Source organism: Lepidochelys kempii, chromosome 3 (assembly GCF_965140285.1).
Source record: "Lepidochelys kempii isolate rLepKem1 chromosome 3, rLepKem1.hap1, whole genome shotgun sequence".
NCBI classification, from domain to species: domain Eukaryota; kingdom Metazoa; phylum Chordata; order Testudines; family Cheloniidae; genus Lepidochelys; species Lepidochelys kempii.
Genome location: NC_136382.1, coordinates 48,059,344 through 48,074,616, shown reverse-complemented (window position 1 = coordinate 48,074,616; position 15,273 = coordinate 48,059,344). Strand labels below are relative to the sequence as shown.

Here is a 15,273-nt window from a genome sequence, read left to right as displayed (position 1 = left end):
CCATGCATAGGCAATGGAATTTGCAGATTATCGTAGCCTAACTATTGACGTTTATTAGAGAGACAAGGTGGGTGAGGTAATATCTTTTATTGGGCCAACTTCTGTTGGTGAGAGGGACAAGCATTTGAGCTACACGGAGCTCTTCTTCAGGCTGGAGAAGGACCTCGATGAAGATATCTGAGTCGCTTGAAATCTTGCCTCTTCACCAATAAAAATGGCCCAAGAAAAGATGTTACCTTACCCCTTGTTTCTCTAATATCCTCGGACAAATGTGGCTACAACAACACTGCAGATACCTAAGCTTATGTCAGTAGGCCAAATTCTACTCCAGTTTATATCCCATGCAACTCCATCAAAGTGAATGGCATTGTAAGTGGTGTAATTACAAAATTTGGTTCCTTATCTCTTTACCTGTTGTGAAACCCCTGGCCAAATGCCTCAGAGTCAAGTAGTTTTGGTGGGAAATGCTGTTCTGCATAAGCCACATGACATGCTCCTGTTATGGTTGCTGTCATTTGTATAGCACAGGGTTTAGTCTTATTTCTTTTTCATTTTGCAGAAGACACTAGTTTGGGGAGTTCCTTTCTTGACTTTAACCTGATCATTCTTACCTTTTGATTTTGTTCTCACAAGAATTAAGTTCATTTCACTCTCTCACCAAGTCAAGAAAGACATTCCTACTTGCCATAGTTCACTGCCTTCTTTTCCCCCTTACAGTTAATTAAAATTGTGAAACTCCTTTTTGAAATACTCCCGCACATGCATGCAAACAAACAGAATGCGAATAAGAACAAAACCTATATAATATAACAATCTGGCAAAAGTTTTCTTCTTAATGTTGACAGGTCTGTGCTTAACCTTCCTCTATTGAGTGAAAACTTTAGGGCACATGGCTTAAATGCATGCAAGAACACAGTGCAGAAAGCAGAATGTATCCTCCAGGCCCTCCCTTCTGTTCCAAGCAGAAGGGTGAAATTTGCAGTATTTCTTCAGTTCTGACTCAGGTGCTACTTCCATTTTGGTCAAACTGGAGTTGTCTGGCAGATAAGGGACTAGAGGAAAAGTATGTTTTCTTTCTTTAACTTGTCCTGAAATCGACAAAAAACAAAAACAAATCAACCTTTTCCTCAAAAAGTGGTTCTGAAAAGGGGGAGGGAAATAGTAATTTGGCACAAAATGAAATCTATATTTTAATAATGTAAAGGCAATGATGCAAACTGACATCTACCCAGAAATTCAAAAGCAAGGCTGTGGTACTTTTCATTCCTGATGCTATGAGATAAGAATGGAAAAACATGCTTAACTGTGTATTTCCTGGATTTTATTGGTTGCTGTCACACTAATTAATTAAACATATGGTACTTTGTGATAGTAAATGCAGGCAGGTTCCTATGTTTCAACTTCCATCTCATCTTTAGAAACCAAAATCCTCTCTGAGTGCCAGTGAATATGCATAGGAATAAAAAATCTGATTCCCTTGCCCTACCCCCACAGCTCCTCCTGCCACATACAGATTTGGAACACAACTGCAGTCCTTGGATGGCTTAGGTACAAAGTTTACTCAGTCATAATATCCCATGGTTTTGATGCCTGACAGAATAAGCATATGGACCTTGAAGCAACAGAATGTGAAACTGGATCCTTGGCACCAGATCCTGTTGTAAATGTCACTGTGGCTACTTTTATGTAATGTTACATTACACACAACATTTGTCTTATATAAAAGGCAGAATGTAGGGAAGGAATACGAATTTGCTTTAGTAGTTTAGCATTCTAAATAGGTGTGTGGTTAGGTAGGTTTCAGAAAGCTATATATCAAATGCATGTCTGCATATCAAGTATCCTGGGACTTTTTCACATCCACACAGCATTAATCTGTTGTTTTTTTTTAAGTAGTTTTTGGGATTTTCAAGACTATGAAGATATTTGAAGTGATGCCATACATATTTATTATGGAGCCTTCTTCCCACAGGCCTAGGGTCCCCTCCACATTCTTTTTGGTGCTGAAGGTTGTGTGTTAAACATGAAAAGTTCAAAAAATTAGAAATTGATTCCAGAGCTCACGCTGATGGAGAACTTAATAAAGAATAATTTATTCACCAGCTTCCACCTGTTTTTCTGTTTGTGGACCATCTACAAATGGATTGTGACTTTCTCCTGTGTGTTTCTTTCTGAAATCATTCAGTCATATTTTTCACACATTTCATTTATACTATGGCTTTCTATTCTAAATTTAGTGCCTGAAATTTGAAATGACATATGGCATTGTCTTTATTTCCTTGTTCAATGAGTAACTCATAATCTAGTTTCTTGTGTAGATTTTCATGGAACATGAATTTAAAATTGATTCTGAGAGTTTGAGCATGCAAGCTCAAAATTCATCTTGAAGGAGCATTAAAACTAGTAAAATATTCATAGAATGTTATCAAAGAAAACTTGTTTAAGATTTTGAACTAATATTAGTCAGTGTATTTGCATTATTAACCAAGGACACACTCCTAGCTAGTGGTGAGCACGCCAGCCCAAAGTAGAAAAAAATTATTTAAAATTAAGCTGAAGTTAATGAGACTATTAACCTCTTTAAAGCTAAGCACATACTTCAGCATTTTGGTGATCTGAGCTGGAGAGCACTGTGCAGAATCAAGCCCAAGTTCTAACCAGAACCTTTAATGGCTGTACCTATCTAACGTACCTGGAGGACATGCCAGAGCTATTCCAGGCAACAGAAAGTCTAACCGTGTCATTCCATATAACATTAAATAGAGCAGGCTGTCATTTATCATCAGAAATTTTAAAAAAGGCCCCCTGCATTTCCCAAGAAAATGTGTTGTTAATGACAGACACACAACCCCCCACCCTGAAACCTCCAAAACTTTTGTTTTTTGAAAACCATTCTCAGTTTTTAAAAAAGTCAGTTTGGTAAATTTTGGGTTTTGAATAAAAATTTCAATTTTCAGAAAGTATTTTGGGTTTTCAGTTTCCAGGTGGGGGGAGCGCGTGGTTATGAAATTTCTACCAAAATGAAAATGGCCCATGAAAATGTTTGGTTTTGATCAAAAAGCCATTTTTTGTCTTAAAACGTTTTTTCACCAAAACCATTCTTTTTTTTAACTGGCAGGAATACTGATCATCATCAGGAGACATAATCACTCTCCCAGATCCCAGGCAAACAGGAGAATGGGCTAAGCTGCAGCATCCCTTGAGGTGCTACTTCCTGTGGCCTCGCATTCCTATCCAACCGCTCAGATAGGGTGGTGATGGGATGGGACCAGGACTTCCCCACAGCTTTGTACTTCCCCAAGGAGAGATTATGATTGTCCCTGGCACAAGAGTGTAGAGAAGGTTCTGTGGGTCTTCCCATTTTAGCACACCTGTGCCAGGGCCAGAGACAATCAGGCCTTTAAAGTCCATCTGTTGTGCTACTTGTTTAATTCGTATTAACAGCTAAAGGTCATTAGTTAGGCGGATATTTTTTACAATGGTAAAAAAAGTAGCTGTACAAAATGTGCTAAGATTTAAATAACTGGAATTATGCTTTTTATATTTTTAATTTGAAATTGGGGTCTCTCCCACTCTTTGTCTGGCACTTGAGACCTGATCCAAAGCCCAGTGCAAAGACTCCCACTGTCTTCAGTGAGTTTTAGATCAGGCCCTTGATGTTTTTTTTCCAGCTTGCAAAATTACATCTACCTGCTACTTCGATAGCTAGCAGCTAGGCAGCATAAAAAGTTATTTCCCCTAATCCTGAATGCATCATTTCCGCTCCGTACGCAAACTATGCCAGCCTGAGATTGGGGATTCAGAACTTCAAAAAATGATATTGACTTTATGGACCAGCCCTAGCTGTAGAGTATTTCTGTTCCTTTGCTTTGTGCAAGTTTGCCAAGGAACTTAAAACAGCTGAATCTTGTCTTCCATAGCAGTGTGTCTGAACAGTGTCTTTTTCTTTCTGTAGATTACAACACAAGTGAACAAAAGCAAGCCTGTAAAAAACATGAACTTTATGTGAGTTTCCGTGACTTGGGATGGCAGGTATGGATACCAACGCTCTTTCCTATCAGTGCTAATTTCTATAATCTCTTTTACAATCTGCCATCTGTTGTAGAGGGATTTTCCCTGGTGGTAACTGGTGCTGCACTGAAGAGGCAAGAATTCTCAAAGTGCACTTGGTAATGATGTGTGATCCTATATGCAATCCTTTGATAGCAGTTATAGAGCGATTCATGTTTACAGCCCACTGAGCCCTGTGGGAAAATAGCTGATGAGTCTGTGAGAGAAATATCCCAGGCATAAATAGTTTTATAGCCCTGATAAATTAATAGGTTTTACTAGGGATAGGCCCTAACCGTTACTCCAGATCTGAACACCCTCTGCACACTGGTGGTGGTGGGGTTTGAATCTGCATCAGAATACTGCCACTCAACCCTCTTTCAATATTTGATCAAACCAAAATCCCAGGTCTGAACACCCCTAAACTTCATAGCTGCTGGAACTAGGAGTGCTGGGAGTGCTGCCGCACCCCTTGGCTTGAAGTGGTTTCCATCATTTTCAGGGTTTACAGTTTGGTTGAATGGCTCTCAGAACCCCCATTATACAAATTGTTCCAGCGCCCCGGCTAAATTGTGGAGTATTTGAAATCCAGATCCAGATTTGGCTTGAGTCTCTTTCTAGTTCCTGCACTTGCTGTGTAATGACAGATGAGAATTATACCATCTGGGTTTGGAGCCCTGTGGAAGCAGAGCTTTCAGCCCCTACAAGGTGTTCTGAATCACTCAACGGCAACCCCTTTATGCAGTCGTAGTTTAATGGAAAAGATGGTGCCTATGGGGCCATGAAAGCAAGGTAAGGCAACAAAAGACAGAGGCTTTGCTGGGTTCTTCCAGGGAAGCAACAGCTGTTTGCAAAGGAAATATTTTATTAAGGAAATAATGGGAAGGCCATCAGCAACTGATTTCGATAACACACTTCAGGTTTCCATGTGTACTTAAATTCCCTCTGCAATATCAATTTAATACAGAATTCATTTTTGCTTCCTAGATGTGTAGAACTGTGGTGCGCTCTTAAACAGTTGCAACATTATACCCCAGAGGTGGTTTCATTTCAGTGATGGTTGATGTGATTCCTATAAATAATATAAAACACTCATGTTAAAACTAAAGTGTTCATTGTTCGGTATAGTCAGGATGTAATCCCTAAATATGAGCTGTGGCATATACTTAATTGCCTCTAATACCGTACTTGGTCTTAGCTATAAGGCCAGAAAGAATCAACTGGCTAACATTTTCAAATTGGCTTATGTTAGGGCCCTAAATTCATATTTAAGCGCATAAACAGAAGTTGAGTGGGTAATATGGATATAGATATTTAACTGTAGGCACCCAAGTTTTAAATTTTTGGCCATTGTTCTTAGGGTTATGTCAACTGCCTCCAATGTTAGCCATAAAGGGGATTAAAGTACTGGAAACACCACTAAAAAGGCAAAAAAACTGACAAGGAGGATTGAACTCAAGCAGCATTAGCTTCTTTTGACTCAGCAGAAGTTCCTTTATGTGGTTTAAAGGAGAGTCACTCTGTGGCATCATTCCCACCAAAGCCATTAACGTTAATTCCTTTGTTTTCCTGCTCAGTCTGGCAGTCTCCTTGGAGGGTGGAGAGGCCAGCCTAGGGCAAGAAAGAACTGGACTCATGGCTCATGTGGTGGGATTGTGATGAGGATCTGAGTAGGAATGTGGACATAGCAACTCTTGCACAAATGCCTCTGCCTTCTATGGTGTCCCTATACTATTTGTATGTGGTTCATGGCGCAGCTATAGGACTAGCATTTCAAGGACCCTTCCAGCTCCGTAAGCAACAGGCCCTGACACCCTCAACATTCTTTGGAAACTCTCTAGCTTCTAGATATCTGTCTTAGTTATTTATAGTGCTCCTATTATTGTAGTATCCGAGAGTTTTAACCTCACAAAATCCCTGTCAGGTAATATACTACTGTTGTTCCCATTTTACAAATGGGGAACTGAGGCACAGAGAGGGTAAGTGACTTGCTCAAGGTCACACAGTAAGTCTGTGGCAGAGCAGGGACTTGACTGCAAGTTTCCCAATTCCTAAGCAAGTGCCTGTCTTCTGGACCATCCTTCCTCACTACATGCGTGTTCAGAGTTTTCCAAGTACTTGTTCTCCCATAGATTATTTCCACAACAGGGCCCATCATTTGTAAGGGACTTTGAGATCATGGGCAAAGCAAGGTGTCACAGAAATGTAAAATATTATTATTTCATGAAAATGTTGCAGCTTGTTTAGCTCAGATTTCTCTAAATACATATTTATAAAAAGAATAGATAATCTCATAATGCAAGCACCTAACCAAGTATAACCATTCAAAAATGGATCCGTGAAACTAATGGTGAATGGGACTACAATGAAAATTGGGTTAACCCCCAAAATATGTGCTTAATGCTCCCCCCTGCCTCCCCACCTCAGCTGGGCCATGGGGGAATTCAGCCAAGAAAAATTCTCTAACTAAACTTTTAAAAATACCTTTTTCTTTCTGTGAAAAATTATCTGCTTTATGGTTTGGTGAAGACCCCCAAAGTTGATCATTCTGTGACATCACTAATGCCACCATCCTCCATGCAACTCCTGAGACCATAAATACTTTTCGTCTCAAACAAATCATCGGGATTAATGACACTGGATATGTCAGAGAATGATACATTTGGGATGCTTTTAGTGAACCAGAAATAACTTGAGAATTCATAGGTGCTGGAACTAAGGGTGCAGGGGGTGCCACAGCACTCCCCAGAATGAAGTGGCTTCCATTATATACCAGTTCAATGCTCTCAGCACCCGCACTGTACAAATTGTTCCAGCACCCCTGTGAGAATTTCAAAGTGGGAGGAAAAGTATTTTAAAGGCTAGTTTCAATGTATTTCTTTGCTAAATTCCCTCACCGGTTGGTTAGTTGGGGGTATTCAGTACATAGTTCTAGGTTTAACTCAATTTTCATCTTGATTGGGGGTATTCAGTGCATAGTTCTAGGTTTAACTCAATTTTCATCTTGATTTTGAAGGAAAAGGGATTTGGACATTTTTTTTCCCCCAAAATATTGTATTTCTGTATATGCCTTATTCAGTCATCCTGGATCCAAATTAGAATGACAGTGATACAGTTTTCAATTGATTGAATTGGGAAGGATTGAGAGTGTTTGTGTTTGTTATTATTTACTTTGCTTGTGGTTTTATTTTTCAGGATTGGATAATCGCACCAGAGGGTTACGCTGCATTCTACTGTGATGGAGAATGCTCCTTTCCACTCAACGCCCACATGAATGCTACAAACCATGCCATAGTTCAGACTCTGGTATGTCTGTGTCATAAATATTTTGTAACATGCAAATAACTTGGGACAGGGAGCTATGTCTTCCTCTCAGTTTATTATTATTGGTTTGCGGTTAATTTTATTGGATTTGGATTAATTTTGTTTAAATTACACCCTTGTACAAAAGCATTCGTGATTGCAATAGCTAGTGGATGAAATGCCCAGAAAGCCCTGTTTTATATATTTACATTCGGTTTCTGACCCAGTAATGCATGAAAAAGACTGTGTCACAGGTTCTGGTGATGCAGAGGCGGATTAAGGTTTCATAGGGCCCTGGGGCAGAGCAAGTGGGGGCCCCTCCTCACCCCTTCCATCTCTACTCCCTCCCCCATTCTGCTCCTTCTGTCTGCGGCCCTGCCCACAGCCCCACCCTATTCTGCCCCTTCCCACGGCCCTGCCCCATTCCACCCCCTCCCCGCTGCGGCCCCATGACTGGAAAAGCTCTGTCCTCTCCCTCCCCCAGCCACACGCCTGGGGCAGCAGCAGCGAGTGAGAGCTGCCCCAGCCCTGAGGCCGTGGCAGGGAACTAGAGCTCCTCCAGTCCCGGGGCTGCAGCCAAGATCAGGGCACAGGGGCTTCCCCCACCTCACCTGGCATTCCTGCCAGGGAACAAGGTTGGGGTGCCCATTTTGGGGGGGTCCCCCAATTGGCCAGGGTCCTGTTGACCCAGTGGCTAATCTGCTGCTGTGCTGATGTAAAGCAAAGAGGGGCTTCCTTCCTGCTTCCAAGTGTTTTATGCAGCTTTTGAACTTCCTCATCAACATTCACAGTACAGTCTCTGGTAACTTTGACCTGTACTGCACAGCAGCTCTCGATTTTCAGCTGTTATCGGAAAAGCCTCAATCAGTTGACTGGGCTGAAAAATACCTTTTCATCTAAGATGTGTGAGTTGATGCAGTTGCAAGCAAGAAGTGTGCTGTGTGCCTGGCTACCAGTTATGGTTAGAAATATAGTACCATTTGGATTTGATTCTCCGCGTGGTGCAGCTGAAGTGGGAAGAGCCTTACAGCCGCCTTTCCAACTCTCCCAGTCCTGGTTCTAGCTGGGGGTCAAGCCAGCCCCCCACACAAGATGGACTGCCACAGGATGTTCTGACTTACATTTGCTGGAACAGTCCCCTAGGAAAGCTTCGGTGGGAGCTACTGGGTGCTCAGCAATTCACAAAACTAGGGAACTTATTTATGTGCCTAAATATGGACATAGGCGTCCAATGTTAGGCTCTTATTTTTCATTTACATCAGCTGAGGATACAACCCGTGCTCTGCACAACATAGAAAATTAAAAGACAGACCGATGAATGACAGGGGAAATGGCTTCAATGGACAAGCAGGTGATTGGGATCATGGCAGGCACATTTCTTGTTAGTTCCATTTTTAACAAGCACTAAATGTGCCTCTTCTCCTCCCACCATTCAATCCCCTCACCCCCAGCAGTCCCCAACTACAGAGCCAATGACCTTATATCCTTCCATCCCAACATTCAAGCCAGCAAGATCCTATACAGAGAGGCAGAAGGGACAGGAGGAGGGGAGGGAGTCAAAGGTGGAAATAAGCAACGGGCGGTGGGAAAGGGATTCATTTGGAGAGGGAAAGTAATGCTCTTTGGCAAGAACTAAGGCAATGCACATACGTGATGATGAAGAAAAGCATATTTACAATAATAAACTGTTGTTTCTCTTCAGCTATTATGGCAAAGATTGCCTAGAAAAGTTGCCAAGCTTCAGTGAGACCTTAGATTACAGTTTCTCTCATGGAACTATCTGTCATGCAAGATAAAACATAGCAGTCCAACTTTCATGTGTGCACCTAGCTTTTACTGAAATCCCCCATAGCTAGTTTCTTAAGGGCAGGGGGTTCAAATTGTACTGCACACACATTCTATTGGGCAGCCAAATATCCATGGGGCTAATTGAATTTTAAGTGCACATAAATTAGCTGGCCAGCCACTTTATGTGCACTTAAAAGTACAAAAGTGTTCAGCAGTAGCCAAACACTTTGTTTGAAATTAAATCTAAATAATCTGTATACTCAAGGTGTTCACACAGCGAGAGTTCGGGAAACAATTATTCATACACTCTCCCCCAATCCAAATGTAATCAATTCCTGTCCATGGTGATTGCACCATTCTGAAAAAGCAGCTTTGTTTTGGGACGAGATTGTTCCTTGAAACCCTTCCAAATATAACTGACTGTTTTGGTTCGTTTTGTAACAATCTTTGGTCCAGCACATCTTCATTTCCACGTGGGGCTAAGCTGCTTTTTCGAAGGTGTATCCATAGGAGTCAAAAAAGTGCTTGAGTAGAGCTAACTCTGCTCCCACTGACATCTGTGTGTAAACTCCTATTGACTTCAGAGGAAGCAGAGTTAGGCCAATGCCAAATGCTTTCGAAAATTCCACCCTAATAATACTTGTTTAAACCTTTAAAAAGTGAATCCTCACTCCAGTACAAATACTAGTATCAGTATTATTAGAGATTGTAAAATTTGAATCAGGATATTGCACATTGAAAGTATGGCTGTGTTCAGATACAGGGGTTGGCTTTGGTTCCATCTCTAGTTACTATTTCCATTTTGTAGATGGGGAAAGTAAGGCAGAATGATTAAGTGGCTTGACCAGGGTCACAGATGCAGTCAGTTTCAGAGCCAAAATTCATGAGCAGGAGTTCCTTGCTTCCAATCCTGCATTTAATCCTGCTGGTCAAGCTGCCACTCTCGCTGCTGAACTGTCAAACCTGCTCCCCTTCTCTGTCCTATAGTGGTGGGAGGCCAAATTAGCTGCTTAAAAGAGGAGCTGGCTCACTGGCAGGCAGCCGGGGAGTAGCTTGTGGAGACACTAGCTTCTTCAGCAGCAGGAGTGGCATCCCTAAAATATCACAGAACTCAAAAGCTAGGGGGTTCAAAGGCTCAGGAGGCTGACCCTGGATGGCTCTGAGTAGAGATTGTAGGCGCAGTAGAGATAAAATCACTGCGGCAAATTCCAAATCCTCATGACTAACTTACATTTTCAAAACTATCTTTACAGTAGAATAGGCAAGAAATGTATTTAGTGAAAGCCAAATTTAGCCCAAACATCCACACGGGGTTCCCAGAATTGGGATGCTGGTGGCTGTGGGCTTGATAGAATCCAGAGGCTGGCTCTGGGTGAACATCTGCTTAGAAGGAGGACAATTTTTTTTCTCCAATATTTTGCTTGTCATTAGTTAATCAGTTTTGAAATGTGTGTGTCTTTACATCCTTACTAAACTGCTACTTTGGGATTTATTATTGCTCATTTTGAAAGATCTTCTCATGGTAACAGTTACATAAAAATCACTTCCTGATAGACTGTTATTGGTCTGGCAAAGACCATAGGCTTATATTACTGCTAGAAAGATGGCTATAACAGATTTTAAAAGACTTCACATACAAATGAAATCCATTACTGCTGAAGTCTTCATCCGTACTGTAATAGTCTCTTACCTTCTATATCACAGCTCCCTTCTCTCTGGCCTCCCCAGTCTCCAGCTATCCAGCCGTGTAGAATATCACTTCCAACTTTTTTGGAAGGATAGAGAAAGTATGTTTAGTTGCCCTTATTTTCAGTTATTTTCACGATATCTCCATTCATTTTGAGATGCTGCTCAAAATAACCTCTCTTTTATTTAGCATTCCATTGGAATACCGCAGCCTACCTCAGAGAATACCCTCTCTTTACCCTTCCCTGCATCTGACACCCAACTTTTAGCTTGATTCTGCTCCCCTTGACAAAATTGACATTGACTTCAATGGAATCACTGATGCCAAGGCAATAGAAACCTTAAAAGAACCATGTTCTTAGAATCTTCATGGAATCCAGACATTCTGTGTGAGAGCTTTCGCCTCTACATTTACTGTATGGAACAAACTTCCTTTCCCCCTCCCCATTGAGGCTCTGATTCAGGAAGACAGTTTAGTAACTAAAGTCAGGGACTTAAGCACATGCTCAAATTCTGTCCTGAATAGTGCTGGTATTAACCACATGTTTAAGAGCTTTCCTTAACCAGGACCTATCTCCATTTCTTTTTCAAATCTCATCTGAAAACCAATTTTCTCTCTTGGCTATTCCTCCTAATTTATCCCTCCATCTGCTATTATTGTATAACTCTATTATGTAAATCAGTAGAGCATTCTGGAAGTGAGTTTTGTATGAAAGTTGCTAAATGAAAGAAAGCGGAAACTACAGAACTCTGCAAATTGAATAGAAGTGTTTTCCATAGATTTGCCATTACACCTTTCTATTTGGATATATAAGCAATTTCGCTCTCTCTCTCTCTCTCTTTCAGGTTCACTTGATGTTCCCTGATCATGTACCTAAGCCATGCTGTGCACCTACAAAACTGAATGCAATCTCAGTGCTCTACTTTGATGACAGCTCCAATGTTATTTTGAAAAAATACAGAAATATGGTGGTGCGTTCGTGTGGCTGCCACTAGAATAAAAAACAAGAAAAAAATCAAGCCCAGTGTTTGTTCAGAATTGTAATCAAGTCAAAATGCAATTCTTGCTAGTGAAAAGGCATCCCTAAACTTATTCCATTTCATTTCATCTCTCAGTTAATGTACAGTAATGTATATAGTAGCTTTTATTTATTTAAAGGTATATCGTTTCTTTTCTATGGGTGAAATTTCAAAACAGTTTATTTTATGGGTCACCTTACTATGTCGGAGAACCTCCCAAGCTGGTTTGCAATCAATCTCACTGAGACCTTTTTCTGTCCATTTCAACATTTTAAAGTAAGACCTTTGTATAGTTTTTTTTTTTTAAGTTAGAAAGCCCAGAACTCCTGTGATTGTTTTATGTTGTTAAAGGAAATTGAATACATTTGGTTATGTTGTGCAAATGAAATATATACTGGGATATTTATTTAGAAAAGGCACTAAAAAAAGAAACTGAAGAAAAAATCCTTGGTGAAACACAATTTTTCTTTTAGAAGTTCTAGTCCATTAGACAAATTGAAATGTTGAACCGTGTTTAAATAAACAAACAGTCGGTAGAACATAGAAGCTGAAAGACTGCACATAATTGTTATAGCTATTTTCTTTAACAGAATCGGTGTAACTGGAGGAACATGTTACGTCTTGGCTTGTGGAATTTTGCAAAAGGCTCAAAGCTTCAGGAATTCTGTGGAGAGAGGCTTTAGTCTGTGCCTAGAGCTTTCCAAGTTAACGCTAAAACCTTGTAGTACAACGTTCTTTCCTCCGATAAATTGTCAGTTTGTTATCTATAACACTATGGCAGCCGATTTTTTTTCATGTTGAATAACAACCCTCTCCTCCCCCCCCCCCCCCACAAAAACAAAAGAACCCTCCACACTCACCTGAGCTCCCTTACCATATGGGCAAGAATTAATATGTGTGTGCAATGTGTAAAAGATTAAAATCTGGAAGGAATTTGTTTTCTTTAGCTTCCTTTTCTTGCTGGGTTTGATAATTGGTGCACAGTAAGGCATTTAGGAACATTGGAATTGCCATACGTAGTCAGATTTGTGGTCAGTCTAGTACAGTGTCCTGTCTCTGACAGTGGCCAACAGCAGGTGCTTTAGATGAAGGTGAAATAAATCTTATACGGCAGTTTTTAGGATAATCTCTGTGCACAGTAGGTCCTCTCCTAATCTCTAATCTTACTATCTCTTCCAAAACTTGTTTGCAGTAACTATTATATTCTGAAAAAAGAAAAGGAGTACTTGTGGCACCTTAGAGACTAACCAATTTATTTGAGCATGAGCTTTCGTGAGCTACAGCTCACTTCATCAGATGTTTACCGTGGAAACTGCAGCAGACTTTATATACACACAGAAATCATGAAACAATACCTCCTCCCACCCCACTGTCCTGCTGGTAATAGCTTATCTAAAGTGATCAACAGGTGGGCCATTTCCAGCACAAATCCAGGTTTTCTCACCCTCCACCCCCCCACACAAATTCACTCTCCTGCTGGTGCTAGCCCATCCAAAGTGACAACTCTTAACATAATCAAGTCGGGCTATTTCCTGCATAGATCAAGGTTTTCTCACATCCCCCCCCGCCCCCATACACACACAAACTCACTCTCCTGCTGGTAATAGCTCATCTAAACTGACCATTCTCCAGGTTTAAATCCAAGTTAAACCAGAGCATCTGGGGGGGGGGGGGTAGGAAAAAACAAGAGGAAACAGGCTACCTTGCATAATGAAAGGTAGCCTGTTTCCTCTTGTTTTTTCCTACCCCCCCCCCCCAGATGCTCTGGTTTAACTTGGATTTAAACCTGGAGAATGGTCAGTTTAGATGAGCTATTACCAGCAGGAGAGTGAGTTTGTGTGTGTATGGGGGCGGGGGGGATGTGAGAAAACCTTGATCTATGCAGGAAATAGCCCGACTTGATTATGTTAAGAGTTGTCACTTTGGATGGGCTAGCACCAGCAGGAGAGTGAATTTGTGTGGGGGGGGTGGAGGGTGAGAAAACCTGGATTTGTGCTGGAAATGGCCCACCTGTTGATCACTTTAGATAAGCTATTACCAGCAGGATAGTGGGGTGGGAGGAGGTATTGTTTCATGATTTCTGTGTGTATATAAAGTCTGCTGCAGTTTCCACGGTAAACATCTGATGAAGTGAGCTGTAGCTCACGAAAGCTCATGCTCAAATAAATTGGTTAGTCTCTAAGGTGCCACAAGTACTCCTTTTCTTTTTGCGAATACAGACTAACACGGCTGTTCCTCTGAAACCTATTATATTCTGGATATTTCTGTTTTACCCTATAAATGTCAAATCCCTTTTATTGTCTTGCTAAGTTTTTTGCCTCAATTACATTTTCTGGCAGTGAGTTCTGCAGTTGAATTACACATTGTGTGAAAAAGTAATTCCATTTATCAGTTTTCAGTTTACCAGCTTTTAATTTCATTGAATATCCCCATGTTGTTATGGGAGAATAGAAGGTCCTGATTTCCCGTCTCTACAACCAGTCATCATTTTATATAGTTTTGTTGGGAATTGCCTCAGTAGACATATTGCTATATTAGAGTGTTATTTAAAATGAATAGAACACGCCCATTTCTTATGCCTTAGAGAATCTTTTCATTTAAATCCTGATTTCTATGGTTATTTAATGCACATTCCACAAAACACAGACTATTGCAGAATAATATAATCAGGTGTGTGTGTGTGTTTTGCAGAAACTAATTTATTTTATCTCACTGTCGGAATATTGTCTTAAATTGTTAAACATACACTTAACTTTTTGAAAAATTAAACAGGGTGTTTTTTTTTTAAGTCATAGCATTTTCTCCAAACATTACATTTCAATTATTATTTTATACTTTATGTACCTCCATAACTATGTCTAATTGCAGTTCATGTACAATAAGGTATATTAATAAAGTTTCGTCAATGAATTGCTGTTTGGGGACCACTTAGATAATGAACGTTAAACTGCATGGGGGATACTTTCAGAAAAGTTATGGGTTTGTTTATGAATCGGGTAGATGGTTATGATGTTTTGAATTCAATTTATTCTAAATAAAATGTAATGGAAACTGAATTTGGTGTACATTAAGTAATATATTTTTGAATAATGGTGTACTATTTTGAGAATAAGAAACTGAAAATTATATTATTCTTTAAAATGTGCTGTTGGAATATGTTTCTATATTTTAAGATCTAATAAACCTGTAATACTAATTTGCTCTGCTATGCTTTTTGATTCTGAGCCATGTTATACTGGAAAGTCAAGTTCATGTTCTTTAAAAGCTAGAACAAAAGAGAATGGCCATTACTGAGGATAGTGTTTGCTGAATTTTGTGTCTTAATACTGTCATGTGTTGCAAAATGGCTTTCATTTTGTTGCTTTAAAGACATAATTATTATTTGAACCATGTACAGTATTAATCACAGTTTTACAACTCTCTAAG

The 15,273-nt window shown here is 40.2% G+C and overlaps 1 protein-coding gene across 1 annotated transcript in view; it reads left to right on the top strand.

Annotated features, from left to right (window-relative positions):
* The window catches only part of BMP5 (bone morphogenetic protein 5), a 72,388-nt gene extending 59,054 nt beyond the window's left edge, over positions 1-13,334 (top strand). Inside the window, exons 5-7 of the mRNA XM_073335124.2 lie at positions 3,956-4,032; positions 7,246-7,356; positions 11,674-13,334. Of these exons, the coding sequence (XP_073191225.2) occupies positions 3,956-4,032; positions 7,246-7,356; positions 11,674-11,823 (338 nt within the window). The 3' untranslated portion in view covers positions 11,824-13,334. The remainder of the gene's footprint in view (positions 1-3,955; positions 4,033-7,245; positions 7,357-11,673) is intronic.
* The last annotated feature ends 1,939 nt before the right edge of the window (positions 13,335-15,273 follow it).